Source organism: Idiotropiscis lumnitzeri, chromosome 3, assembly GCF_059441095.1.
Source record: "Idiotropiscis lumnitzeri isolate Australia: NSW breed Sydney's pygmy pipehorse chromosome 3, RoL_Ilum_1.0, whole genome shotgun sequence".
NCBI lineage: Eukaryota > Metazoa > Chordata > Actinopteri > Syngnathiformes > Syngnathidae > Idiotropiscis > Idiotropiscis lumnitzeri.
The window spans coordinates 16,954,974-16,982,951 of record NC_142393.1 but is presented as its reverse complement, the minus strand read 5'-3'; the positions used below and the strand labels follow the sequence as shown (position 1 = coordinate 16,982,951).

The 27,978-nt window shown below is 41.5% G+C and overlaps 3 protein-coding genes across 5 annotated transcripts in view; all 3 read right to left on the bottom strand.

Annotated features, from left to right (window-relative positions):
• Positions 1-603: 603 nt before the first annotated feature.
• rhoab (ras homolog gene family, member Ab) lies at positions 604-11,604 on the bottom strand. The gene is made up of 5 exons (XM_088291650.1): positions 11,433-11,604; positions 5,362-5,519; positions 4,996-5,116; positions 3,560-3,690; positions 604-3,092 (listed from the first exon to the last, which is right to left on the bottom strand). Exons 2-5 carry the CDS (start codon positions 5,515-5,517, stop codon positions 2,919-2,921), a joined length of 582 nt encoding a protein of 193 aa, XP_088147776.1. The 5' UTR covers positions 5,518-5,519; positions 11,433-11,604; the 3' UTR covers positions 604-2,918.
• A 3,076-nt stretch (positions 11,605-14,680) lies between these two features.
• tmem115 (transmembrane protein 115) lies at positions 14,681-19,040 on the bottom strand. Its single transcript, XM_088291649.1, has 3 exons — positions 17,637-19,040; positions 16,354-16,718; positions 14,681-15,268 (listed from the first exon to the last, which is right to left on the bottom strand). Exons 1-3 carry the CDS (start codon positions 18,126-18,128, stop codon positions 15,004-15,006), a joined length of 1,122 nt encoding a protein of 373 aa, XP_088147775.1. The 5' UTR covers positions 18,129-19,040; the 3' UTR covers positions 14,681-15,003.
• A 1,134-nt stretch (positions 19,041-20,174) lies between these two features.
• LOC148340155 (helicase ARIP4-like) overlaps positions 20,175-27,978 on the bottom strand; it is a 46,956-nt gene continuing 39,152 nt past the window's right edge. For 2 of the 3 annotated variants that reach the window (XM_088289843.1, XM_088289845.1), the window contains 10 exons: positions 27,313-27,431; positions 27,082-27,206; positions 26,497-26,596; positions 26,194-26,399; positions 25,871-26,049; positions 25,413-25,609; positions 25,001-25,200; positions 24,619-24,708; positions 24,429-24,524; positions 20,175-24,167 (listed from right to left, as the gene is read on the bottom strand). In XM_088289843.1, coding sequence (XP_088145969.1) covers positions 23,104-24,167; positions 24,429-24,524; positions 24,619-24,708; positions 25,001-25,200; positions 25,413-25,609; positions 25,871-26,049; positions 26,194-26,399; positions 26,497-26,596; positions 27,082-27,206; positions 27,313-27,431 — 2,376 coding nt within the window. In that variant the 3' untranslated portion in view covers positions 20,175-23,103. The remainder of the gene's footprint in view (positions 24,168-24,428; positions 24,525-24,618; positions 24,709-25,000; positions 25,201-25,412; positions 25,610-25,870; positions 26,050-26,193; positions 26,400-26,496; positions 26,597-27,081; positions 27,207-27,312; positions 27,432-27,978) is intronic. The other variant, XM_088289844.1, reaches the window with a different exon arrangement.

Here is a 27,978-nt window from a genome sequence, read left to right as displayed (position 1 = left end):
ATCAGCGATTTAAATTCAAATTGAGTCAGATGAGACTCGAGTCCCCCACCTGATTCTTAGTCAACAAGTGCACCTGGTTTGCCAGTGGGATAAACTGATTATAAATCCCAAGTTATTCTTTGGTACGACCACAAATTCTTCGTAGCAACAAGTAGGAAGCCTTTTCCAATTAATGTACAATTAGAAATTCAGCCCATAACAGCTGCATTGTCAGCTGCTACTTTACCAAGAGAAAAAAATAAAAGTATAATCATACCTAATATACAGCGTAGTTCTAGCTGCGAACGACTCTCTGGATGTGGCAGGTGATCAGATTTATACTGAGAGGATGTTTAAAGTGTCCATATGGGGAAATAAAAGGGCTCAGTTTGAAGTCACTCATAAATGTTTTTAAACCCCGTCAAGTTACACCATTGATCCAAAATAAATACGTTGCCTCTGGTGAGGCTCTCTTTAGGCATCTTTAGTTAGCGTTCAGAGTCCACGGGGAATGTTAACAATACCACCGCCGCTTCATAAAACCTCTCATCCATCACACTCGCGTGTGCATCGATTTACTTTTAAGAGCTCTGCCCATCTCCGACTCAGAACAACAAAAAGAGCTGGGTGTTATAGAAAGTAATTTATTACACAAACCAAAGCTAGTTTACAAATACAGTTTCCAGTCCTGCGTGTGTATAGTTTAGTATGAACAAACCCATAATTCATATTTACAGACATTGCATACAGCTTGGTTTACCTGTTCTGACTTCAGCATCCAAAGTGTAAGATTTAAACATTCATTAAAAGAAGAAATAAAAATCATTTTTACATTACAAGGAGGCATTTTTGCACTCTCAATTTCATGTTTCGGATTCGAAAACACATCTTAATCCAGGGTCCAAGTATTAAAATGGCCTCTCTCCTGATTGCCGAAAACATTATTTGGTGGGACTGATTGACAGGTCGTAATCACCAATAATAAAGCCAGGTAAAGCAAGCAAAAATAGCAGTCTGATCTTGTTCTGCCTGATTTTTCTTCTTATTTTTTAATACTGACAGACAACAATACATTTAAAAAATAAAAGCAGGAAATAAAGTGTAACCCAACACTACAAGAGTAAGTTTCTGGAGCAAACTCATCCCAGTAGGCCAAGAAGAGGAACTAGAGGGGTTCTTTAATTTGAGCAAAAACTGACAGGCCACCAACGGCATTTTTTACCGTAATCAAATACCACTAATAGCAAGCAATTAACCAGGTTGTGAATTGTTTTTTTTTTTCTAGATAATGCTGAAGAACACCCTTCGTTCTATTTCCTCAAAAAGGCTGACATGCAGTTTTGTGGGTCGGCAGTTACCAACACTTAAATTATAAGGCAGAGTCAATTGTTAAACATCCTTCTCTGAAGCCTCTTTTACATAGAGAACTTACAAAACAGACGCATCTGAGCTGTAACATAAGGTGGAGCATTAAGCCCATACTGCCACATATTTGTGTGTGTGAGTGTGTTTTTGTTTTTTTTAACAGCAATGTGGCCTTCTACAATTGGACAATTGCTTCGTAACAACGTCAAGTCGGATGAATAAGAAATACTTGACAGTCGCAATAGCTTTCATCACCACATGGCAGGACTAATGAGTGCGCAGTGTTAACGTTTAGCGTGGTCCTGTCTCGGTTACAACCTCTGTAGGCAGAATCCCACATTTAACAGGCTGTGTAAAAGGGGCTTCAGATTCTGTTTAAGTCTACACACCCCACCCCACCCAAATAAAACAGAATTTAAAAACGATTATCCTCCTGGATCCAGAGATTAGTGGTGGCGTGCATGTAAACATAATACTTCCTCTCCTCTTTCTCTGTCCTGGTCTACAACCAGGAGAAGAACAGCACCAGCAGTCGCAAGCGTGGGGGAGGAATGGGGAGAAGACGAGAAGAGTTTGGCTGGCTTGAAAATCCTTCCACAGGGCCTTTTATTTTTTTTACTGGTTTTGTCATTTTTAGAAGCCTTGATATTTTTGTTGGTGGGGCTGTGCGTGTTAAAGTAGTAATTGCCGTAATCATCCTACAAGTAGTTTAAATGGTAACAGGGGGGAATGGTCAGTCAATTGTAACGCAGTACAGTACAATAATAGAGCATTGCCAGTGAGGTGAGGGCTGAGTGCATGTTCAGGCCGAGAGTCTGTAAGCACAGGATTAACCTCAGACAGACCTTCCTCACTTGAGGCTGTACATGTGAGCGCAAAACATAAGACCCTCACATCTGAAGTGAAGGGGGGTCAGATAGGGTGCACACAGGAGCAAAATGTTTCCAGACACCAGCTTACGTGTTGACTTGTATTCGAACTGTAGGCAGATCTGCATTTGACCCAAGTGAGAGATTTGGTATACAGCCTCATCACAGGGCAAATTCACTTTCCTGCAACTGCACAATCGGGTTACCTAGTCCACAGGCAGACATTATTAACTGTACTTACTGTGCCCTGACCCGTCAAGTCATCCAGGGAGGAAACTAACGTTGCCATCCAAACATAACAGTCAGCGGAAAGTTCCGCCCGCTACAAATAATCATGGATGGCTAGTTTTGAATCTAGGGCTAGGATCTCTTAATGACCTTCAGTGTTGGCCGGGGTCGAGGCAGGGACAAGCTGTATCGGGCTTTTTTTTGATAGCGTTAAACTCCCACCAAATTAAGAGTCAAATGGTTTACAAAGGTCATTATTTGCCCACATTCAATCCCTCTTCATCAAAGCTTCCCAAACAAAAGCCCCATGGTAAATTCAGTCCGACAAACAGCCATTTCATAGCGGTAGTCATTAACTGCAGTCTTTTCCTGCCCTTCCTCCCACCTATATGTCCTCTACTAATTCTTCCATCCCTCCTGCGCCCTGGCCACAGGTACAACAGGCCAGGTGCAAACAGTCCCACAATAACTGCCATGTTACAGCAGTACACATTTATTGCTCTTCTTTCCGCGGCGAGCTTGGAGCGCCGCCCTAGTGGCCATCTCAAACACCTCCCGCACACCGTCCTTGGTCTTTGCAGAGCATTCCATGTAGCCGAACGCGGCGATCCGGCCGGCCATTTCCCTACCCTCCTCAGATTTCACGGGCTCCTGTTGGATGAAAAGTTAATCAATACCTCATCTTACTTATTCAGTGGAAATTTGGTTACAAATGCGCCTTTTTATGCACAATTTGAGTTCCGCACAAATTTTCTTAGAAAATTGTAATTCTTCTCGCGCATCATTCGTGAGAGAGCATAAGTGAGACAATTAATGAATTAATGGGCCATCACCGATCTCAAAAACAAGTTTTCCCATTAAGGTCAATCATCGTCGTTTGTATGAGAGTCATAACCGTCCATTATTTTAAATATTTAAATATACACAGAATATTTTAAATGATATTTACATACTATTTAATCATGAAAGATGATGCACTGATGGCTTGCGTGATATGACGACTTAATGACCAATGTTTTTCTGGGAAATGTATACATTTAAGATGTATTTTCCAAACTCCAACTCCAAACTTGACTAGCTTTAGCTTACTCTACGGTAGGTCACAGAAGATTAAGTACCTGCTTCATTTTAGCCAGCTCCCGACGCGTGTGCTCATCGTTGCGCAAGTCTTTTTTGTTTCCGACCAGGATGATGGGAACATTGGGACAGAAGTGTTTTACCTCTGGTGTCCACTTCTCTGGAATGTTTTCTGTGTGACAAGGAGTATGAAATCATTCGTCAACACATTTATCAAGACACATTTCTTGACTATCTGAAATCAGGTTTTCCGGATATCAGATAAACCAGACAAAGGGAAAGAAATAGCTTTCATATTTGTATTGGGTGAAACCAAGCGACCGGTGAAACAGTTTTCAGTTTAGGCTGTTTGCATTCGCTGTACCACCAAAATCAAAATATAACACACCACAGTTTATGCTAATCTGTTTGTGAACACGACGACGATCATGTCTCTGGGGGTACATATGGGGTACAGCAAAGCTTCTTGAGCTTACGTGAACATAGATGTTTGTCATAAAAATACGGTTCCAAAATGGCAGCAATGTAGTGCATCAGGTCTTTTATCATCATAGTACTCACGCCTTGGTTTTATTACCAGCATATCAGGTAATTGACATCTTCTACTCTGTTAATCATGTTTATGGATGACACTTAAATTATCCAGCAATTTCATCAACTGATTTTAGATTAACCTATTTCCATAACATGAGGAAAGAGGCGTTGATAATCCTAAAAGCAGAAAGTGCATTGTGTGTAATTTTGGAGCAGGATTGCCTGCTGAAGCTTGTGCTGCAGCTATTAGCTCTAGGAGTTACTCAATGGGCGGAATTAATAACTGTCTGTTTTTTTGTTTTTTTAACTAAGTCACCCCAGAAAGTACTTATTAGGCTTTACGCAATCAAGGTTTTTGGAGAAAATGGAGCAGTATAGTATATAATTAAACAACTTGTATAGTTACTTAACACTCGACACTCGCCATAGAGAAAATGTGTTGGGGGAAGGAAAAAAAAAAACATTCAATAAAACAACACCTCCTTCTCTGACAGTAATGAAAAAAAGGGGTTAGTTCAGCTCTCAACAAGTCTATACACTGACTGACCAACTATGCTAAGTAGCCCACACCCACCTGACTGTGTTGTACAAGTCCGGGTGCCAACAGACCGCAAAGACTATTTTGTCCTACATCGCTTGTCCACTTTTTTACCTGACGTGTTTGTGTCGAAGAATCACAATCGCAAAGTCGTTTGGCTCCTGTGGAGTTGAACGAATTCGGCCCCATCCGTGCAACTATATTGACTTTATATGTAATCACGTCACCCGAATAGCTGAACTCATGTTCGGTCCGACCGCAGTATAACACAAATTCGTAACTAGTTCTTTTCTTGATGATTTCGGATGATCAATAAAAAGTCTACCTATGTTGCTCATCAAAAGGGCTCGATAGGAGAAGAGAATTAGAAAATGGATAGCTGTGAATGGTGGTGTTTGCGCTCACCCAAGCTGTCAGGGCTGTCTATGGAAAAGCACATGAGAATGACATCAGTGTCTGGATAAGAGAGTGGTCTGAGCCTATCATAGTCCTCTTGACCGGCTGTGTCCCACAGAGCCAGCTCCACCTGAAACACACACCACACATTTACAAATGGTCATTTTGATTTGATTTTCCAGACCCGATGATTACTAAAGAAGACTTGATGTGCGTGGGACTGCATGACAATACAATTATACAATAAGAATAGCGCCGACTGCTGTATCTCGACAATTCACATTGGAAGTAAACAGTTCCGTTTTGTTTACAACACGCGTTACACTTGCACAAGTGCCCAAAAGTGGCATACCATCAGTGAGTGCGATCTCTTACCTGTTTGCAATCCACTTCTATGTCGGCCACGTAGTTCTCAAACACAGTGGGGACATACACCTCGGGGAACTGGTCCTTGCTAAAGACAATCAGAAGGCAGGTCTTCCCACAAGCTCCATCGCCAACTATCACCAGCTTCTTACGGATGGCTGCCATCCCTAAAGGAGGAGGTGAAAAGAAGTACCAATAAATTAAAACAATACTGAAAGTGCTACTATAAGATCCAATTTAACAATCTCATGTGCAGCAATTACTTCATGCCGCATACTGTGAAATATTGGCAGGAAAACGAGAACGCAAAGAAGAGGGGTACCACAAAAAAAAAAAAAAAAAAAAAAAAACAACAATCACAATTCAGAACAAGTTCCAGTAACTGCGGAAGTAAGCTTGCTCAATAGAGTAAAGGGAAGTTATTGGGAAACAAAAATGTAGACAAAGGGGAAATGAAGATCGGAGTAAATGTGCGTTATTTTTTCTGTTGAACTCAATAATAATAATCATAATAATTTGCCCTTTATTAGTCCCACAATGGGGAAATTTGAGATTCGAACCCAGGCCTCCTGGGGAGACTGGGTCCTGAACGCGGCGCCTTAGACCACTCGGCCATCACTCGAATCAATTGGTACGATTATCTAAGGTTAATTAAAGAAAATAGTTGCACTAACACAGACGAAACATCATCATCAACGCACAGAAGAAATTCCAGTTACGTTCTTCCTGCCAGTCTGAGAAAACACATAGCAACACAGGCAAACGTGTAGAGAAATCGAGTTACAGCTTGACACAGCCTTCATTCTGGTGTGTCACAGATCTTTAACTGCAAACTAACTCCAATAAATATATTTTGAATAAATGCCTCTCTGATGGTGGCTATCAAAATGACACATTATTACCTTACAAAAGGCAGAATATTTAATGTAGCTTGTTAACATTTTGTGAGCGTGTTCATTATGTTGTTGCTGGTCGGCGTATCAGTTAGATATTCTAATCTTAGAATTACCCTTAAAAACAATTCACTACTGGACACGCGAAGCGCCTTGCATAGGCCTGCAAAAGCGTTACAGTTGATGCATAATCTAAGTAGGACAGTGCTGTCAAAAATATTACAGCATTCCCTCGATGACTTGAACAAGAAGAAAGGAGCGAAAAAAATGGGCCAGTGGCAGCCTGGAGGCATGTGCGTGGTCAATATATAACCCGCCACTAGGTAAAAAGTCTTGATAACAATGTGACCACCCTTTCGACAAATGCCGCCTCGCTGATGAACGGTGGGTCATTACAGACACTAATGGCTGCTCCAGCACTGATAAAAAAGCCCACGAGTATTGATCCAATGCGCACCACAAAGCATGCAGAAGGTGAATGGATATCAATGTGGGTACCCACTTATTAATAAGTGTGGCTTTTGTTCAAATAGAACAAGGACCGGAAGAGGAAAAGACCAGCAGAAAAAGGGAGACACATTAAAGAAAGGCGACACAACAGGAAAATCCCCATTAACATAACATAGAAGATTGTTGTGTCTGAACTCAAAAGCCATTTCCTTCTACTGCAATGATTTCAATCTTATCAACAAATTCGGAGCAACTTCAGTTTGAAAAATAAAAGGGAGAAAAAAAAATCAGGTCAAATTACGCACGGCTGACAAAGACCCGTCAAATCCAAATGCAAAACGAATTAAACATTTAACATTGAACCAGGCTGTTGTAGGTAACAGGATGATGAGCGCATGCGTTCATTCCAGGGAATTTTGTTGGTGATTAACAATGGCCAGAAGAATTTCAAGATTAACTGCGTGCCATGTCAGTTGACGAGCGTGATGTGACGAAACCCCTAGGAATACTGCTCTCTCTCAATTTAGCCAAGCAGTCAGCATTGAAATGTCAATTCACTGTAAATCTTGTTACTGACAAGTTGAATGGTTGAAGATGATTGCTAATGAGATGTTGGCTATTGATCTATCAGTGTCATTTTATTCCATTACGTTCAAGGTTAAACTGGCTGAAACCACCGATAAAAAGGCAGCCTTTAGCCTTTCCGTGTCTTGTTTGTATGATTACAAACATTCAAGATGGTGGCGGATTTAAGGAATATTATTAATGAAACTGAATGTTAATTGACTCACCCACCTCACATCTGTTCAACTTGCTGCATGTGAAGAATGCTGTTGCATATGAATTGAGCAGGTGAGCCAAAATGCACCGCTTCACTCCAAATGGATGCTCATTGTAATTAGCAAAGAGCAGTGTGGAAAAACATCCTCGGCAGTAGCGGACATCGACTTTAGCCTTAGCAGGATCTGGCAGCAAGTCAAAGCGTTGTCACTGCTTCATGCAAGTGGAGTTGGCAGTGCATTTTCATTTCTGTTGTTATGCATCTTACATTGAGGCAGTCCAGTTAATGTGGATTAGGCATTTCCAGGTTGGTCCTTTGACTGAATTTCCTCAATTTCCAAAAATACATATTGAGCACTATATTGTTCTTTTGGGATTGTGATTATAAAGGGAAGGAGAATTTCTCTGAATGTTTCAGAATTGCCGCCACAGCATTGATGTATCTCATCTTCTCTCACTTAAGTGTTGTTGTTTCGACCAGCAACTCTCAAAGTGTGGTACATGTACCACTTTCTCGAGTTGAATCAGTGACTATCTTCATATACAGTCAATAAATCTTTCAGAACCAGAATACTGGCAGTATTCAGGTTGCGTGAGATCACATAAACATGTGCAAAATCCAGAATATGCTTATATTTGGGTTTTCAAAAACCAGAATTTTAATTTTAAGCATATCCTTGTCTTAAAAGTTTGCACTGTGGGGTTCACAATAGAACAAAAAAATACAATACAATTCAAATCCACAGCTGAAATAAATATTTAATATACTAAATGACTTTATAAGCACGTCATCCTGGCTGACGCAACCGATTAATTTCGTGATTTTAGGTGTGTGTGCTGACAGTGTTACTTTTTGCTGTATATTATTTTATCAAGCCAATTATTCATTTACAGTACCCACTAATTTATATGTTCATACCTGATTGCGCTGCGCTTAAATGCGGTTCCTGTCAGACTTCTGTGAAAAGTGTACTCCACACAAATGTACTTTTTCTGGGGTTTGGCGACAACATTATCTTAGCTTTTAGCTTTGGCTTCTTGCGCAGTGTCGGCGGTGGTGGTACTCCTAGTACGCCTTTGGTAATAATAATGCTTATTGGAAGTTATTTGCCGCTATGGAGGTGTGGGTTAGTTACTTAGGGAAGAGGAAATGCACTGCGGGAGGATGTTTAGCCACGCAAGCTAGCAAGCGCAGTTTGTAGCATGTGCAAATAAACATGCCACTGAGCAGCATATGGAAGTGCCTCATATTCCTTCACTTTACATTGGGTTAGCCATGTTGCTACGAATGTAGCATCCGAAAGTTTCACTCTTTAGTCATGACTAACCAATTTCCAGTAAGTGCAACCATTACATTAATGTAAAAGTTTGTTTTTTTCTTGGTTTGAGTGACTACGCCAGGAGACTGGAGAGGGATGGCAGTAATGATGTTGCAACATCCCAATCCGTAAGCCACATATGTACATAAGGTCCTCCGTTTGCAGTAGAACCCAACACTGCTTCATGCAAGTGTTTGGGTTTGAGTCACGCGCAATAAACTAGTTTGCGGAGCAGTGTGAGAATATGTTGTCAGGCAGCACAAGAGCGAACGCTCAGTTACCCCAGTGCATACCGTTTTTCATTTGATTAACATTTACAATCAAGCCATTATAAGCATACAACTACGTTTGCATATCTTAATGTCAGACTTCGGCACGTTCAGAATTGCGTACAAATTCAGGGTATGTGCCACGATTGGAATTCAACCATGTCAAAAAGAATCTGAATCATCTTCATTGGCCAAGTATGCAAAGCACACAAGGAATTTTTCTCCGGCAGTATGAGCTACACTAGTATTACAGTATCAGGCAACTACGATAAAGACATGGAAAAATAAAATAAAGCGAGCATCCCCTGCATTAAATATTCTCACAAGGACGAATTTCCTCAACACACACCATATGTTACATGCCTGATCTACAAAATAAAGTACTTCAATATATTTGTCGAAATTGGATAGTTAAAGGGGAAGTCTTGCAATAATATTTTCTATGTCCCCCCACCAGTCTTAGCACAGTACTCTGATTAATATTGCATGACTGGGATATGAATTTAAGCAAGGGGGAAAAAAATAACACTTATTATCAATCTTCAGGGGCAGCAATTTTGCCCACTGCTGCCACAAGCAGTCAACTAAAACGGACGACACAGTGCCCAGGAGCTTGTCATGGCGCACATATTTTCTGGATTTGGTCATGTGCGGCCACTATTCCGCTGCTGCTGGTGCATGCATGAATGGATTAAGGATAGCGGTGATTGGGCGAGCCGAAGCTAGCGACATGAGGCTAATTCCAATTCATACTTCTTTATCCAGACAAGCGTAAACCGGTCATGTTTTTTTCCCCCCCTTGCATCATCCCAAGTTCACAACATCCTGTTTCAGCCAGGAGAGTTGTTTCGGAAATAAAAGACTTTCAGTCCCAAACCGGGAAAATGCACTTTTTGACTATTTTCAGCATTTGATTTCCGAGGGACTTCGAAATGTTTACTTGCCCCATCAGGCGGGTGTATGAATGTAGGTACTGGACGAATACAGAAGCACACTGGCACCGCACCACAGTGGACGACGAAATGTCCAGTGGAAAGAAGTCAATGATACTGTGATAAAGCATCACATAAGATGTCCTATCACAGTTTTATTTTATAACATCTCAAGAAATAGTGTTGAATTTCATTTTAGTCACTTTATTCAGTTGACACAGAGGTAATATAGCACCTGTACTGCGACCAGACTCTACATTTCTCCTCACCTCTAAAGTATGCCTTTAACATAGACCCTTGTGTTCAGATTGAGATACCACATAACTGAAATGTCATGTGTTACAGGCTATATTAAAATGAAATGTGTGGCAAGACAGCTAGAAATACATGCTGTTGGATGTTAAAATGTCAGTTATGACCAGTAGTAACTGTGTTACAGTGAATGAAATGTGTGCCATGTTTATGGAAGATTGTGTTTTGGAACGTTTTATAAAAAATAAACCAATTTCCATAAAAAAAAAAAACATCAAAATTGCAAAGTGGCATTGTCAGATTACTCAAATGTAAGTAGGCCTGAAAAATAGTGATCATCCCTTGTCATAACGGCCCAAACCGCCCTAGCACAGAGAGACAATTGTGTGTCCTTCCAACCACAGCTTCCCTGTAAAACCAGTGTTTTTAAAGGATCCTGCCACTGGGTGGGTCACCAGAAAGATGGCGTCATCTCAGAGGCAACAGATGGCTAGTGTGTCCGCAGTGGAATAACTTGTAACATATCAAATGGAAAAAAAATAATAAATCACAAAAACCCACGTTTGACGTATGATTGAAGGCAATCAAGGGAAACCAGGAAAATGTAAGCGTTACATTTAAAATGGCTCGACGTTAGGTATTTTAAAATAAATAGAGCTCCGTATTCAATAATGTACAGCGGTGAACCCCCCAAAAAGAAGACGAAATAATACGAATTTGTGGTTTGTTTGATTGCGAGCCGGTTTTGTGAAAAGTCAACGAGCCGTCTGGTCAGCCAAGGCAAGTCGAGAAGCCAGCCTCTTTGTTAGACTGCAGCCGTTTCGACAATCTAGGCTAACTGTCAATATTTCCATCTTAACACGAAATTGAATACGAGACCGTATTAGTGAAGCCGCTCTTGTGAAATTTGGCTGTGTTATTTACACCAATTAGGATTTCTACAACCAAATTAGAGTAGCTTTCAACCTGAGCTCAACTGTCTGGAAAGTGCGGAAGCGGCATTCAGCAATGGAGGTCGTTGTGGGTGGGGGGAGGGGGGATGCTTACGAAGCGAACATCGGCTAACGGAGTCAGCTTTATTAGACTAGCGCAACTTTAACACCACCTCTGTAGGCTTCAAGACAGAGGAACACATGATAAACATCGCTCCGTATTAGAGTGAAAGTACATAAAGTTAAGTTTTACCTGCGGTGCGTATGACTGGCAAGACCAGACAGTTGTGCTTGTTTGACGGGGAAGAGTCACTCGACGTTGGTCCCACCACTCCAGCCAGTCAGCGTACTACAACCGTACAATGCAACGCTTCACGGGAGCGCGCGGGCGAGGTTGGGAGGGGGAGGGGCGTCCGGCTCAAAAGCCACACCTGCCCGAGCACGTCAACGATGATCATGACAACGCGCGCACACGTTTAATAACGCTGCTGCGGGTATGTGAACGATTCCTTGAGCACCAATATATTCGTTAATGTTAAGGAAACATATCATATACCCAACTGGCACACGTGCTTAATTTTAAACGAATCACATTTTATGCACGTGATTTATTATATTGTACCGCTAGTCATGTACCCCGTCATGGAGCTCCAATTCGGATATGTCAACTTGGTGTGGAGTGGTTGTCTGAGCTAACCACCCCATCCAGTGGACAATTTGGGCAATTGCTTAAAAAAGAAAAAGTTAAGAACACGAGAAGTACATTTTCCTCTCACCCTTTATTACCATTAAATAAGTTACGAATACTCTTGCTTAAATGCATTAATTTCCATGATCTAATTTTTTTTTGTCTTTTTCTGGGTGATTCAGCTGGGCCGTTGCCTTAGCGTCTAGCGCCCTCGATTGACGAGCTACCACTGGTCAGCACACACCTACCACAGTTCAAAGCAGAATAAATTTTTATAACTAATTCAGATATTCTATTATGCTTTTCCCCACAGGCACATGGCATTCAGTGCAATCATCAAGTGGATAAAACAGCACAACAGTGACATTATATAGACGTGGACGTCCCTCAAAAACTCAGGGAAAGATGAGAAGAAAACTGGAAAATGAGCTTGCCACTAGGCCTACAGCGACATTGAAGGAGCTGCAGGAATTTCGAGCAGCTTGCTAAATAGAAAAAAAAAACAATACCAGGATGGGGAAAAAAAGAACCTGAGTAGTAAGTCAGGGGAGAAGGAAAATATTGTTACTACTTTACTAATATCACAAGGCCTGACATTTCTACATTCTACATGAGGTGCAATTGTGGCTTCGTAATAAAGTGTGCTAGAGTACAAGACAGTCCTGCCAGCAGTCCAGACTTGTGTCCCACTGAAAATGTGTGGCACATTATGATGACAGAGACACTGGACTGTTGATCAAGTGAAGTTGAACATTAAACACATTTTCTCGGTACTGTATTCAATTGAAAATGGGTTGGAAGGGATTTGCAAACTTCTTCTAGGGGTTTGTGCAATCGTTTTCTAATTGTATGAATAAATATTTGTACACTATAACGGCAAAGTGTGCAACTGATCCCTTCACAGATGATGCATCATATGGAGATCCCGTCTTAAATGGGAGTGGGGTGCAAAAGCAGGCAGTTAAAAAAAAAAAAAGGAAAAAAAACTTGAAGGGCCTTCTTTGACAACATGGTACAGCACATAATCATTCACCTCCATCGTGTTAATGTACGGGTATCCGTATGATTAACATAAACAACTATAAAATCATGTCTCTGTGCTGCTGTTGATGATCCAGCATCAAACATTGAATAAAATAATGCGGTAAACAGAACTTGATTTTGCCCATTTTTATTATTTTTTTTATATATATATATAACCAATGCAACAGTGTTGGCATTAAATGGTCATCTGTATAACAATTGGGGTATTTTATCTTTAACATTAAAAAAAAAAAAAAGGAAGATAACAGTTTGGTTTTCAGTAAAGAAAAACCCTTCATCCCACAGAAGCATAAATGACAAAATAATTGGAGCAGAACCGTTTTCCATTCAGGGCAATGTCCTGTTTTATAAACGTTTTCAAAATGTATGAAAAAATATGATGGTATAATCAAACACATTTAGTTCATAACTTATCATTTTGTCATTCCACCACCGCAAGTTGCGCACAGGGCTGGATTAAATGCTCACAAGCGGTCTTACTTTCCCCACCCTGTTCATGAGACAATTTTGGTGTCCCCCTATGCTCCTTGACGCAAATACATTTCCATCAGTCCAAATATATCAGGTTTTTTTTCTCAGTGTTTTACCCCCAAAATTTAATTTGGAATCGGTTGGACTTTGATCAAGAGTCCGCTATTAAAATCAAAACAAAGACACATACACACAAACGGATCCTCTCACACACAAGCTAAATGGACACAAAAGCATTTGAAATTGAGGTAATCGCCTAATATGTCAGGAATCATTATCTGTCCAACGCAATGATTTTTTTGGACTTCTTTCTTTTCAAAGACAGCATGTGTATACCGCAAGTTATTTTCTTTTGCCCATCTGTCAACTTCCAGGCGGATCAAATTGTTAGGGGCAAAAAAGATGAAAAAACAAAAAACTGTATTTGAATACAACAGTGGTTCCATAACCATTGTTTATATTTGCAGTTGCCCTTATTTGTTTCCATTTTAGTTCAACATCCATGAAACACAGCAATCCTTTTCATCAAATCGGACACATCAACCACATTTTCACACAATTTCTTCCTCGGTGTTTGTATCATTTGCACCGTGTTTCCTTGTTGTGTCTAATTCAATTTGCTTGCAATAATCAGACCTTTAGCCTCACAAATTTAATCCTACACTTTATCAATGGGCAATTTTAGAATTGCATATTGCTCCTCCCCCAAAAAAACAAACAATGCTGACTACCATTGCAGGTGTCCTCGGTTTATGTAGACATTTTACCCTCGGTACAATCAGGTAGGGAGAGACTATCGATACCAAACCAAAATCATCAGCAATAGTTGGAACAGTTATTGCTAACTCTTAAACAGTGAGTCAAATAGGACATGATTAGACGCCGAGTCATCCTAAAAATATCAGCCAGATCAGAGGTTATCGCAAGACATCCACAATCTGTGTCTGGAAAATTGTGTAAAGTGTTGAACAAATCTAGGGAGGGGAAAAACACAAATAAGCAGTTCTCAGTTTGACGATAGTCACAACTGGAAACCAGACCAGAATCACTATTCACAGCTGGCACTTTACTGTTAAATCCCAAAGATTTCGATTTCCCATTGCCGATCTGCCGGAACGTCTCTTCCGTCTCGAGCAACTTGTGGTGACACAACCTTTTCTGTACTTCACCTCTTCCTTATCGTGTTACCAAAGCAAAACCTTGAGAGAAAAGTGTATACAGAGTCTGTCTGGGAAGCGAGTCTGTCATCAACACACATTCTCTTGGCAAAAATCTGTGGCTGCTGTGGAAAAAAAAAATACATCCAAATTGCCATTTATTTAAAAATCAAAAACAAACAAACAAAAAAAAAGCACAGAGCTGTGGACACCGCCCAGCTCAGTTGGAATTAAATCAGGATGCAAGAGAAATGGCTGCTTAACTTGCACCTGCACGCAAGAAAGAAGCAAAGGCTCGACTGACGACACTGAGCACATCCGACACGTGCAAAGTGAAGAGACACACTAAAGCCACGTTCTGACTCGACGGTGACATTAACGGAGTGTAGGAACAGGTCCACCATCTTCCATCACTCAAGTTAGTACGCCTGCAAGCGACATGCTCATCGCGTCTATTAAATAGGTTACGATCGAGAGGGTGCGTCCTCAAAGCTGATGATGCTCGACTCCGGGTTGGCTTGTGCTCCGCCGCTCTGCATTGAGGATGACAAAGTGGCGCCCCCCGTTGCTGGTCGGGGCATTGAGGAGGGAGGGTCACGGGGGAGGAGTGGCTGCGTGTCGGTCCGGATCTCATCTACCTCGTCATCTTCCTCGTCATCCATGCTGGGCCAAGCTGACTGGTCCTCCACACGCTTTAAACGCTCATTCAGAGCCTTGAGGGCCAGTTGTCTGCAGGGGAGAAGGAAAAGATCGTTACTACTTTAGAAATACCACAAGGCCTGACAGTAAAGGCCTCCCAAGTCATTTTTTTGCTTGTTTTGGAGTTGCCTGCAATGTGTCATCCACACATTATTAACACAACAGATAGTACACTTTACATTATTTTTCCAATGATTTGTCGAGAACGTAATATTGCGCATTAATGTAAGAATCCCACATGAGGGTTGTATTGCATTCTATTCTATTTTAATGTTTTCTTTGCCTCATTTACTGCCATTGATGGCTAAAGACGTCCAAGATCCTTTTTTTTCCCACTTGGCTGGTAGTGAATGAGTTAATTTCGGAACAAACACGGACAACCTACATATTAGCAAAGTCAACTTTGTGTAGAATAATAATTTGTGGCAAAAATCAGCCTTCTCTTTACCCAAAATAAAAGACAATGACATTCAGAAATCTCACCCCCCCTAAAAATATTTTGTCAAATAAATAAAATATTTTTAAACAGTCAAATGAGCATAATTCATATTCATTATCATTGTGAGCATTAAGGGACCAAAATAGTTATTTTAATCCATCCACCCATCCATTATCTGTACCGCTTCTCCTCACTAGGGTCGCGGGGATGCTGAACCTATCCCAGCAGTCTTCGGGCAGTAGGCGGAGTACCCTAAATTGGTTGCCAGCCATTCACAGGGCACACAAAGACAAACAGCCATCGGCACGCACAATCATACCTAGGTCCAATTTAGAGCATCCAATCAACCGTGCGTGTTTTTGTATGTGTGCGGAAACCGGAGTACCCATAGAAAACCCACCTAGGTACAGGGAGGACATGCAAACTCCACACAGGAAGGCCGGAGTTGGAATCGACCCCACGACCTCTGAACTGTGAGGTGCACATGCTAACAAGTCGACCATCGTGCCGCTCTTATTAAATCAGCTACCTAAACTTTGTTTTACCAAATATTGGACACCATCACAAAAATCCATCTGTCGGGGATTGTTTTTAGTAAATAATTTGTTGAGAAATTGTTCTGTTCCTGAAAAAATATGAGATGAACACAGTTGGCTAATTTTTCCTCTTGACTCACCTTCTTCTCTCTGCATCTTGCGGGTCCGTTCCTGGCAGGCTGATTGTGATTGACGACGGCGCCCCCACATCGTACCTCTTCACCATCTTCCTGCACACCTTCACCTTCACCAGGGTGGTGTGGACCAAAGCCGCCAGCAGACCCACCGCTGGCTGCAGCGCCTCAGGGAAGAAACTCGCAAAGGCAAAGTGGTCTGACATGTCGCCACGGCCCCTGCTGTGTCTCTGGTAGAAGCGCAGGTATACCCAACCGGATAGGGCGCCATAACTGAATGCGGCCAGGGGGGCGGAGCTCACCAACAACCCTGAGAGGCGCAGCAAGGCCAGGAGAAGGAGGACCAAAGCTGGAGCTGCTTTGAGTCTTACCTAGCAATTAGAGGAGAGAGGGTTTAATTCTTGAAGGGCAAATTGTTCGGGAAGTGCTTGACAATAATTAATATTATGAATTCAATAGAGTTAGCTGTATTTTGACAATGAAATACCACAACTTAATGACAATGAACCCCTGCCTATTCCCTAATCTTATCCGCATTTCACTTTTGTCACAGTTCATGCTGTGTAACATATTTGCTGAAAGATGTATTTTCGGTTCATGACACATTTTTATTTCAGCTCTTTCTGTAATGCCCTAACACAGTACAAAGCTATAGACCTGGCCCTGAACTAAAGTTCGCGGACTAAATCCATAGCAAACACTACAATGTTAGCATACCATAAAGGACATCGTGTTAATGTGATTGTTACAAATTTACATCAAACACACACCGTAACCTGTGTGTGCTAACGACAGCTAGCTTCCAGATAGGACTGAATGCGTCAGAAATGGAAAAAAAAAGAAAGAAAAACATCAGCCACAACGTGCTTCCTTTGTCAATTATCAAGAATTCCCGCTGTGCTGCCACAAAAGGGAGGTTTGCATCTCAAGTTTTTGTGGTTGAAATGTGCCGTAATTTTAAGACTTTGTCGCTAACACCAGGCAGCCATGACGTTCCTTAACCACAACGCTTCCGTTCACACCACGGATGTGCGACCTAAACTAGCATACAGCCAGTGGGGAAAAGCGCGAGATGAGGTTGTTTCAAGAGAAAATCAATGCGCCAAATAAATAAATATATAAATAAACGACTAGTCGACTACTTGTCGACGATTTGGATTGGCAAAGTCACCGGACGATTTGGATCGGCAATGTCACCGTGATTAGTCGACTAATATAGACAGCCCTATTCTCATGATAGACACGCTTCTTCCAACTAACAAGTGCATACCAGATATTGTTAGCCTTACCTGTGGAACTCGGAGGACTGTTGTATCCCCCATGGTCTGCTTCAGTGCAACCAGTACGCCTCCCAAGAAGCCAGCCACTCCATGGACCCGGACTTCAAACAGGAAGTCCAGGTTGAAGGTGGTCACATAGGTGAGGAGGTAAGAGAGGCCTGCTAGAAGGCCTACAGATACATTTACCACGGCAAAGAAGATCAACAGTTCCAGGGCGCCCCACAAAGGCTCCAGCAGGCGACCACAGGACATCACGGTCCCAACATTGGCCACCACGCCCCATGCGTGCTGCTCCACAATCCCATGGGTGACCAGTGTCCACACCCAGAAGTTAGGAGGGAAAAGATAACCCGGGGTAACTCCCAGTGCATATGACGTGTCCACGGCCCAGGAGAGCAGGTAGAGGAGAACCACAAGCGCACTGATGGCTTTCACGACCACACTGGTGCTTGCTAGTGCAGCCAGAAAGTGCTGTCTTGCCACAGGCAGGTAACGATTCATGACGAGAAAGATCCCTCCAGAGTACGAACAGTTCTCAGACCAAGTGAAGTCGTTTTGAGGTTAATAGCAGGCCAGAGAGGTGACACTTAAAGCCACAAGCCTCATTTCTCTGGGAGCGACCTTAGAAGATAACTTCGAAAAGGCCGATGAGAGGATTTCATTACGTTCAACCGAAACACGGCACTCACTTAAAATCCGGGAATGGAGGAAATTAACGACACAAGAGATGAAGCGTCCGAAAACAATGCGAAAAAGCTGTAAGATAGATCTGGTGATTTGCTTATAAACGCGTTTACCTTCTGCCGAGGGAGAAATACGGTGAATGAGTCATTAACGTAGTGGCAAGAGCAACGTCTTTCAATATTAACGGACAAAGTGTTCCAAAGTCCCAGACTGTTGCGCTATCTTGTTCCAGTTAGCGTGTCAACACGGGTGAGCTAATGTTAGCTGGCTGGCTAACCAAAGACGCTGTGAGATGGCGTGTGCCCGCCATGGAGAAGCACAAAAACATCTTAGCTACCTTTTGATATGAGTCAGATCTCTCGCACTTTAACCTGGTCAACAAATCCCGTCCATAGAGGTCCAGTCGTGCCCCTGCACTTGTCCTCGGTACCCGGTGGCTTCTACTGGACCAGTCCGAGGATTTCCTGTAGCCAGCAACAGGCCTTCTTCTAAACAACCCCGGATGCGTTTGACAATCAGCGCCAGTGGTCAATATTAGCTAGTTAACAGCCAATATATTCTTGTCTGTTTAGTTCGTTTAAATCTCCTTTGTCCCCTGGAATGCTGGTAGAAATACAAATATTAGCATGAAGTACGCCCCCTGTCATAAACCCGACTCAACATCAGACATACGCCGCCTGCCAGGCTGCCACCACCATCTGCACCAGGGGAAAAAGCGTCAAGTCACGTAACTTTTTTTTTTAAACAGGAGCATGCTGGGAAACTGAGTTCATTTGTCACAAAGGTTTACCACAACGATTCCCAGGAATTTGCCCGTTAAAATGGGTTTTCAAATTTGAATAAATTAATCAAACAAGTAGTAAAATATGACAAAATAGTACCGCGGCATGCTTGTAAATAGTGATGCTTGAAAGTCGATCTTTATTTGGTATTTGCTTTGTCATGAATGTGTTGCATAGCAGCTCGTGAACGTATTCCGTTACCCTTGTGGGACTAAAGCAGTTGAAGAGCATTGGCAACTGCGTCGTCCTTTAAATACAATCGAGGACGTTACAAGACTCACACGATTCCATACGTAGTCGTGAAAGTCAAATGAAAACAAATCCTCAAAACTTGTTTCGGACGATGAATTACATTGCTTCGAGATAGTGTTTCCGAGTTTGTATCGTCCTGTTAATATCACGTGACCGGTAACGTCGGCAGCGTCATAAGTCACAAAACGCTTTGATGGTTGTCAGTGGTTTCAAAGGTTGCTTTGCTGATACAAATTATACAAAACAATACAAGTTTATTTATATAGCGCATTTCACAACAGCTGGAGCTGTAACAAAGTGCTTTCCATATGGTGTAATATAAATTAATAAAATTATTAAAAAAATGTATGACCAATATAGTATTATAATTTAAGAAGTATACATTTGTAATCCTTCTATACAGATAGTTTACATGCATGTTAATTCAAATATAAGGCCTTCATCACAAGAGTATTATACTGTATTAACTTTTTTTCCTATTATATATACTTGCATTATGTAATAACATAATATACACTATTTAAAAAAATCCCTAAACCGAGTTACAACTTCTGTAGATAATTATACTGTATCATCTTTTTTTTCTATTACATTAACTTGCATAATATGCACTACTTAATAAAAATATCCATAAACCGACAGTTATTACTTCTGTCGATATTAAACGGCTCTAATATCTGTAACAAGGGGTGCCTAGAAGTGTAAATTATTTCAAGGACTACTGTATAACCCAAAATAACAAAAATGCCCATTTTTTAAAACAGCATGAATATGTAAAGTTTAAAAGGTGGGAGAAACACGTGTTTACTAATAAAATGAGAAAGCACCATTTGGAACACAATTCTTTTATTGTCAAACTTCTGAAAACAAGTGAACAAAGAACTTGTCTACTCAGAGCACTGTAATTTAAGGTCATACACTCAGTCCATGGATTCACTACGCATCAGAGTTTGACCTTAGTCAGTCCTCCAGGACCAGTTTCAATCTTCTCACTGCGAATGGAATTCAGACAGACAACTCTGCTCATTGCACTTGTTTAATTCAATTAAATAAATATGCAAATTCAAGTTAAAAACGTTGTAAAATAAGTCAGTTGGTGCAGCAAATGTCAAGTTGCCATCCAAACTTTTTGCCATCAATCATTTCTGTTGCATAAACAAAAAAAGAAATAGAAATCACTTCTAACAATAATCAAGCAATCTTTCTGAATAATTAACTGTGGTTTGTGCTTTTGTGTAATGCAATCAAATGTATCCCCTTTTTGTGATACCCAATTGTGAGCAGATATTTACTACAGACCTTTCATGAAGGAATCTGTCATCAAATAGATCAAAAGATTTCATATTAAATGACAATGAACGAAAGCAAGCCCGATGACCAGTTATCCAAATTCACCTAATTTAAGAGATGATTTGTGTAACTGCCATGGAAGATAATCGTTGTAACTTTCTTTAACACTCTCCTGGCTATTAGTGATTGGTTGGTCCACAGATGTAAAAGCTGCATCCTAAATCTGATCTGCAACAGAGTGTCAGTGTTTTTTTGTTGTGTTTATTTTTTGGGAGGGGAAACCAAATGCTTTTTCCATTTTTAATAACAACAAAAGTTATACGACTGTACAAATTTAAAAAAATACAAAAAGATATTAAAAAGAATACAAATGAATAAATATTCATTGTAATAAATAACCATGGTAAATTCAAACATTGTCCAAAGAAAAATCAAACAGGTAAACTCGCAATTTCAGAATAAAGCACAAAACAATTCTCTTTCACAATTATTCTCTGCCTACGGATGTGAAGAGTTTGTTTCACATGACAAACTGAGCTGCTGGTTTTGAAAGCTCTTAGACATTGTCACATAAGCATGATGTCCACGCACACATGATTACATTATGGTCAACAGGATCAGCATAGGGATCGCAGCTCCAAGAGGAGCTTTTTTTCCCCTCTCCCTTGTCTACACGTAAATGTCTCGTAGTGCTGCATTAACTGAATAGTCAAACTATCAGATGGGCCTGTTCACTATTTATACAGCGTGTTTCCACAAATAGCAGCCAGGGCTGTTCATTTACTCAACAGCAGATGAGGGGAGGCCTTTGTTTGTACAAAATAATTTCTGGAATAATTTGACACAATATTATCAGTACCGGTAAATATTTAACATGCAACACAACTGCAGACAGTTCACCTATGTGCTTCTGTTTTGGTTAGCAACATACATACAAAGCAGTTCACCCTTTAATGTGAAGAGATAATAAGAGTTAATGCCATAGGGATGGCCATTATTTGAGGAAACACGGTAGTTGTAATTTTTGGTCACCAAAGACACAATCCCTCTACGATTGAGGTTTTAAATGTGCCGTTTTTGGCAAAGCTCTCGCCCCCAAATGTTTTCGATAAAGACCTCAGGTCAAATAAATGAGGTGCAATTAACACTGAAAAACCAGCAGAGCAAATGTTGGAACATCAACAAACCAAATCTTTTTTTTCTTACACATTTCAAATGGCAAAAAAACAGACACAGACAACAACACTAAAACTGAAACTAAGGTGTGCTCACCTTGATTCCTGTTGGCATGTACAAATACAGTATATAGGCTTGAGTGTTTTGCATCATTTGTCACTAGGCTACAGTAAGACTGTGGGTGAGATTTTATCAACTCTCTGTGCATTTCCTGTCTCACAGTTCACATTCAGAAAGATAAGCAGTAAAAGGCATTTTCCATTGGTGGTTGTTTCTCCGCTACAAACAGAGCACAGTTTTTTCCTCATTTTCTCATGGCTGTTTTTAGGCAAAGGTAAAATACAAAAAAATGCAGAAAAACTGATATTCCCATGTCACATGCCTCAGGAGTCTTTTATAAAGGCCTAGTTAGAAGGCAAATGATTAAGCATACATTCTGTTTAAGAGTTTTAAGGTTTGAACAGTTTTACCTTATCGTCCTGCGTTTCGATTTCCTTCCAAGAACAAAAAGATACAATGCTCCTCACCCGGTAAAGAAGTTCAAAATGCTTCAAAAAAGTTCTGCTTTAACATTTGTTGAAGAAATATTCAGTAGCAAGATTGGATGTGACAAACAATGGTAGGGATGAGCACATTTGTAACAGGATTAGAGTACTTCTCTGGAAATGTTCTAATTGCGTCCTTCCAGCCAGCAACTTATTAGGCAGAATGCTGCTACTGAAGAGTTGAAACATAGCAGAAGGTCTGTGTAGATGTGACGTCAAGCTCCACCTCTTTAGACACCAAAATCTAGTTGAGACTGAAGCAACAGTGCCCCTGCTGACTGCAGTCAAGTCGTTGACTCCCTTAAGTTTCAACAGGTTCAAGGCATGATCATCATTCCCACAATCAATGAAATTCTTAACTATTCTATGATTCCCATCACTCGAGACTGATACAGACATAACAACCCTTGCTACCAGTTAGCGTATCGAACAATTCCCCCCTTGGCAAATCTGCCATTTCGATTTCTCTCGGCAAAGAACATCTAGAGGCCATTTCAGTCACTGCAGTCTTTTTTTGTCCAGTGGTTTCATTTCAAAGGCAGAAGCCCGAAGCTTTATGATTTCAATTTTCCGTCATGTAAAAGATTTATCTTCTTGTTGTAACTTCAGAGATTGAGCATCAAGACATAAAACTCTGTGGAGTCGGCACAAACGGGGGACACGTCGTTCATGCCACGCCATGTTTGTTGTCCCTCGTCGGATCATGTGAATCCTATTGCGAACAAATCAAACCACGCCTCATTGTTTTCAATGGCTGTTGACCTCAATGACTTCCTCATAGTCATCCGAGCTGCCAGGGCTGCTGACATTACTGCCATTGACGATTGCTCTGGCCCTCTGGTCCTCAGAGTGTGCCGACGGGGATATGGATGAAGGGGAAGATGAGGATGAGCAGGATGAGCTGGAGCCAGCGGTTGAGGTGTATTGTGAGAGAAAGCTTGCTCCAGCTGGACCAGGAGTGGCCGCTGGACCGGGAAGCCCACCAGAGATCATTGAGCCTCGATACAAGCTGGCCAGAGATTGACTATAAGAGAGGGCGAAGCTTGGTGGCAGCATCCCCGCCATGCCTGCCAGGCTGGGGCTCAGCATGAATGGCGGCAGGCTGCCTGGAGCCAAAGTAGAAGTATTTGATGCAGAGGAGGGCTGCGATGTGGAAGATGAGACATCAGTGGTAGTAGAAGTGGACAGCGCCGAGGAGGAGGATGACGAGTAGGTGGGGACTGCGCCTAAACCAAACAGCTTCGGCATGAAACTCGGTTCGCCTAATGCACTATGAGAAGGGTTGAAAAAAGGCGGGCCTGCCCCCATATAGAGCGGGTGTCCCAGTGAGCCACCCGGCATGGCGGGGTTGAAGCCCTGAGGGAGGCCGTAGCCCCCTGTGTAGGCGAAACCCTGGGAGGCTAAAGGGGCTGTGGAGTGTTTGCCAGCAGCTGGCTGCTTTCTAGGCCGCTCATCCAGCAATGGGGTGGAGGCTTTGCGCTTGGAGATGATTCTCAAGTCTTGTGCAGCTCTGGCGTCCATATTGTGCTGGATGACATTCGCCCTGTTGGCCTCAAGGTGGCACACATTTCCGCTGCCACTGTTGCTTTGGGCCAGTTTAGCTAAAGGCAGTTGGTCCATTTTGCTGCCGTCCTCCCTTACGGGCTGCGTCCCCTCATCTGCAGCATAGCGCTGCAACTCATTGATTATCTCTGGGCTGTCGGGGGAAAGGGAGCGGGGCAAACTGTTGGGCGTGACTGGCTGTTGTTGGTCCGGCGATGGACAACCGTCACTACCGGTGGCTGGCTGCTCCTCAACGGATCCTTGGGGGTCTGAAGAGAAAAAAATTCAATTAGCTGAAGAGAAATAATCCCATTTTAATTTGGACAACACCAACATGACATCTGTTAAATGACTGGGAGAATGGCAAAACTAAGCTCTTAATGCCTAAAAATGAGGAACATTTAGAATGGTTCCAAGGAAAATAACATAAGATCAAGAAATGACACCAGAGTCACATTTTGTTTTATAGTACAGTTTTGCCTATTAGAAATGTAGCGTTGAGTTATTCCATGTCAAATAAATCTTCCAACCTTTGTGTGGTGTTGCAGTATTCTCATCTGGCATCTTAGGCTTGTTAGCTGCTCTGATAGCAAAGATTCGTCCATCTGATGTCCTGATGTAGGTCCCTGAAATCAACAAAACCAATAGTTGCCCGTCAAGTTGACGAAATTCTACCCAAATATCAACCTCAAGTGCTAAAACATAAATTCCGAGTGTTACCTTTGGTGCCTCTAATGACATGGATGCTCTCTCCTGCTGTGATTCTGGCCTTGACATCTGTTGAGCTGGTGGTGCCTGGAATCACCATATCTACAGACAAACAATATACAATATTTACAACTATGTGTATTTCGTGGAGGAAAAACTATAATGTCCCTCAGTAACAAGCAGATCTCCGCCATCGCTTAGCAAAATTCTTGCAGTGTTAACATGCTACTTTTCAATGATGTTTTGATGTTTTTATATAAGCTAATAAACCCAGCTAAACAAAAATGAGGTTGACACAACTTCCTATTTTATGCATTGCAATTGGGCTGAAAAAGGAGTCGAATCAGAACAAATAGAAAAGAAAAATCATCTACACACATTACGTCTTGCCTACCTGTAGTGGTGATGATCTTCTGCACAAACACTCCAGCTTTTTGCAAGCAGTTGACAGGAAAGCCTCCAAGGCTAGACGCCGATGAGTCTTTGGAAGTCGGAGCCGAATCTGCAGATACCTGGCCAGGTATGGCGGGAACTGGAGCAGACTGGACTGGTCGGACATTGGCCACCATTTTCTCCTCAGTGTGAGGTGGTCGCCTAAGAATAGTATTGATTTAATTTCACGGTTTGACAATGACAAAAAAAAATTCACATGTATTGCTCCAGGGACAGACCTTTTTTTAAATATTATTCTAAAGATATGTGCATCAGTTAGGATGACGAGTTTAAATTAAAAATCATTTTGATTATGGGCCACTTTGCTATTTGGACAGCTTTTTAATCAGTTGTGAATATCCAGAATTACAAACCAGTTTCTCTGGCTGAAGGCGGGGATGTTGGTGAGGCTTTGGTCACTGGCTGGGTAGTAGTGAGCGTAGGAGGGGCGAGTGTAGGGCACAGATGCCCTCTTCTCTTCCTCATAACCTTTTTTTGCAGCCTTCTTCTCAGCGGTGCTCAGCTTCAACTCTCTGCGGTCCATGAGCAGAGACTCATGAGGGAAGGGTTGCTGGAATGAATTAGAGAAATTGAGGTAAGATGTGTAATGAGGGTTATTTATTATTAACTGTAAATTTGCACGAGTTTGGACTTGTTCACACACAATTAAAATCAAAATTGGGATATAAAGAATATACCCTCTGAAACGATTACATTGTGCTATTTTAATAATTTCCTTTCAGGGGTAGAATTTAATGTCATCTTTACCACTAAAGATGTAGCCAAAATTAGCAGAGTTGGATAAAAAAAAAAATTAAGGTTGTTCATCTACCTTGGTAATGAGGTGTGGAAAGAGGCACAGCGCCTTCCCGAGGACACAATCCATGTTGTCCCGAGGTTGAAGCTGCTGTACTTGGCAGAGCTTTGGCTGCTCTTCTGCAAAGTGAAGAAGAGATTCCACTTCCCTCCTGGTGAAGGTCAGCACAGGGTTCAGATCATCCACCACACGGTCTGAATGATGGAGGAGGACAGTTAAAATGATGAAAGTGGAAAAAATAACTATTTATTATTATAACACATTTCACATGAGACTGTCGCTGTTCTGTTGATCTTTTGTTTGGCTAGATTACTGCATACAAATTTAAAAAAACTTACCGGACATGCCCTGTTTGGAGATCTGGCGGTCATATATTTTCTTCTCAAGCGTGAAATCACACACCAGCCTGTAGACGTGACACTGCTTCCTCTGACCATAGCGGTAGACACGGCAAACGGCCTGAGCATCATGGCACGGGTTCCAGGAGGCATCAAAAACCACCACACGGTTTGCTCCGATCAAGTTCACGCCCAGACAACCTGCCCTGAAACCCCGTAAAGGTGCGTAGTCCAGTTATTCAGACCTTAACACTCCATATAAGCATCACTCTGTATGAAAGTGTGCGTGTGTCTGTGTGTTACCTGGTTGACAACAGGAAGAGCCATGCTGAGGTGTTGTTGGGATCGTTGAACTGGTTAATTAATCTTTCACGCTCTGAGGTGGTTGTACTTCCATCCAGTCCTTTAAACATCACACAGCCAGAACGTAGATTTAAAACAACTCATACTGTACTTTATTATAGGATTCCTTAATATTGCTTTTTTTATGTTGGTCACTTTCAATCGAAATATACCCTTTTGCTCTTTCACATCTTATACAAAATCCAAACAAAACTCTACGCATGGTGTTGAGAAAAGTGCATTTTTGCATTTGATATTGTGGGAGGAATGAATGAACGATCTAGATGAGGTGATCCAAATTAGGCCTGCCTGTAAAGAACCAGAAGGTGGCAGTGCTCATTACAAGTACACGAAGGACAACGGCATGCATTAAAATTTAGTGCATGATTTGAGTATAAGAGCCAGAATTCTTTCTAATAACCAAAATGTAGCTCTCACACCGAAACATCAGCGTTTCATTCAAAATAAACTGCTCACTCTTCTGGTAAATATTACTCCAAAGTCCCAGACACTGAGCACAAACAGTATTAAAACAACACCACTCACTGTAATAGTGGCGATTTCGGACCCAGTTTTGGCTTGCTGTGTCTTTGCTGGAGGTGTTGGGAGAACGCGGTACTGGCCTCTTTGCCAAAAAATCCTCAATCACGGTTAGAGTTGACAAACTCTGACTGCAGGACACAGAAATGAAAGACTCGGTTATAACATCTGTACAAGGGACAAACACTTCAAGCATTCAAAATGTCATTTTCAGAGATTTATTCTTCAGCCTTTTACCTGAAAACAAGAAGTTTATCCCCTTTTGCGACACTCTCCTCAATCAGGTGGAAGAGCAGCACCATTTTTGCAGAATTCTCCAGGACGCCGGGCTTGTAATCACACATTATGTCCTTCGCCTGTGGGAGCGTTTAAGAGTCATTACATATTATTTATGAATTGTCAGTTAAGCAACTACGATTTGCTTTAAATGTTTGTTGCCATGAGACTGATTAGAGCTTGAGCAAACATGGTGATCAAAACTCATACAGTACAGTGAAACCTCGGATGACAACTGATTCTGAGGTTGTACTCGTTAGAATTAGAGTAAAATGTTGAGGGGACGCTCAGTCACACAAAAGCCCCCTCCGAAAATCATAAATGGAGCAACAAAACATGACATGCTGATGTCTCCAACTTACTTTCTGGGGCTCTGTGGGCAAATAGGTCATTTATTTTTAGCCCTAGCAAAACTTTTGAGGTTTTTGCTACCATGCACGTACACATGGGATTATGTAAAAATGACCTCATTTTTAAAATGTTTTTAACAACAACAAAAAAGGAATGCTGATTATCTAACAATTACATACTTTAATCTAAAAAAAGATAATTGTTATAAAAGATGCGGCCTCAAGGAAAAAACAAACAAAAAAAACAAACAATTCTGATGCCCATTTAGGACCTTAC

Excerpts from the sequence above, each read along its gene's own strand:
- rhoab (XM_088291650.1), bottom strand. The coding sequence starts at position 5,517 with ATGGCAGCCATCCGTAAGAAGCTGGTGATAGTTGGCGATGGAGCTTGT. Across the intron at positions 5,117-5,361 it reads TAGAAGTGGATTGCAAACAG|GTGGAGCTGGCTCTGTGGGA; the intron begins GTAAGAGATCGC and ends TGTGTGTTTCAG. Across the intron at positions 3,691-4,995 it reads AGACAGCCCTGACAGCTTGG|AAAACATTCCAGAGAAGTGG; the intron begins GTGAGCGCAAAC and ends CTTGTCACACAG.
- tmem115 (XM_088291649.1), bottom strand. The coding sequence starts at position 18,128 with ATGAATCGTTACCTGCCTGTGGCAAGACAGCACTTTCTGGCTGCACTA. Across the intron at positions 16,719-17,636 it reads CAGTCCTCCGAGTTCCACAG|GTAAGACTCAAAGCAGCTCC; the intron begins GTAAGGCTAACA and ends TCTAATTGCTAG. Across the intron at positions 15,269-16,353 it reads CAAGATGCAGAGAGAAGAAG|ACAACTGGCCCTCAAGGCTC; the intron begins GTGAGTCAAGAG and ends TCTCCCCTGCAG.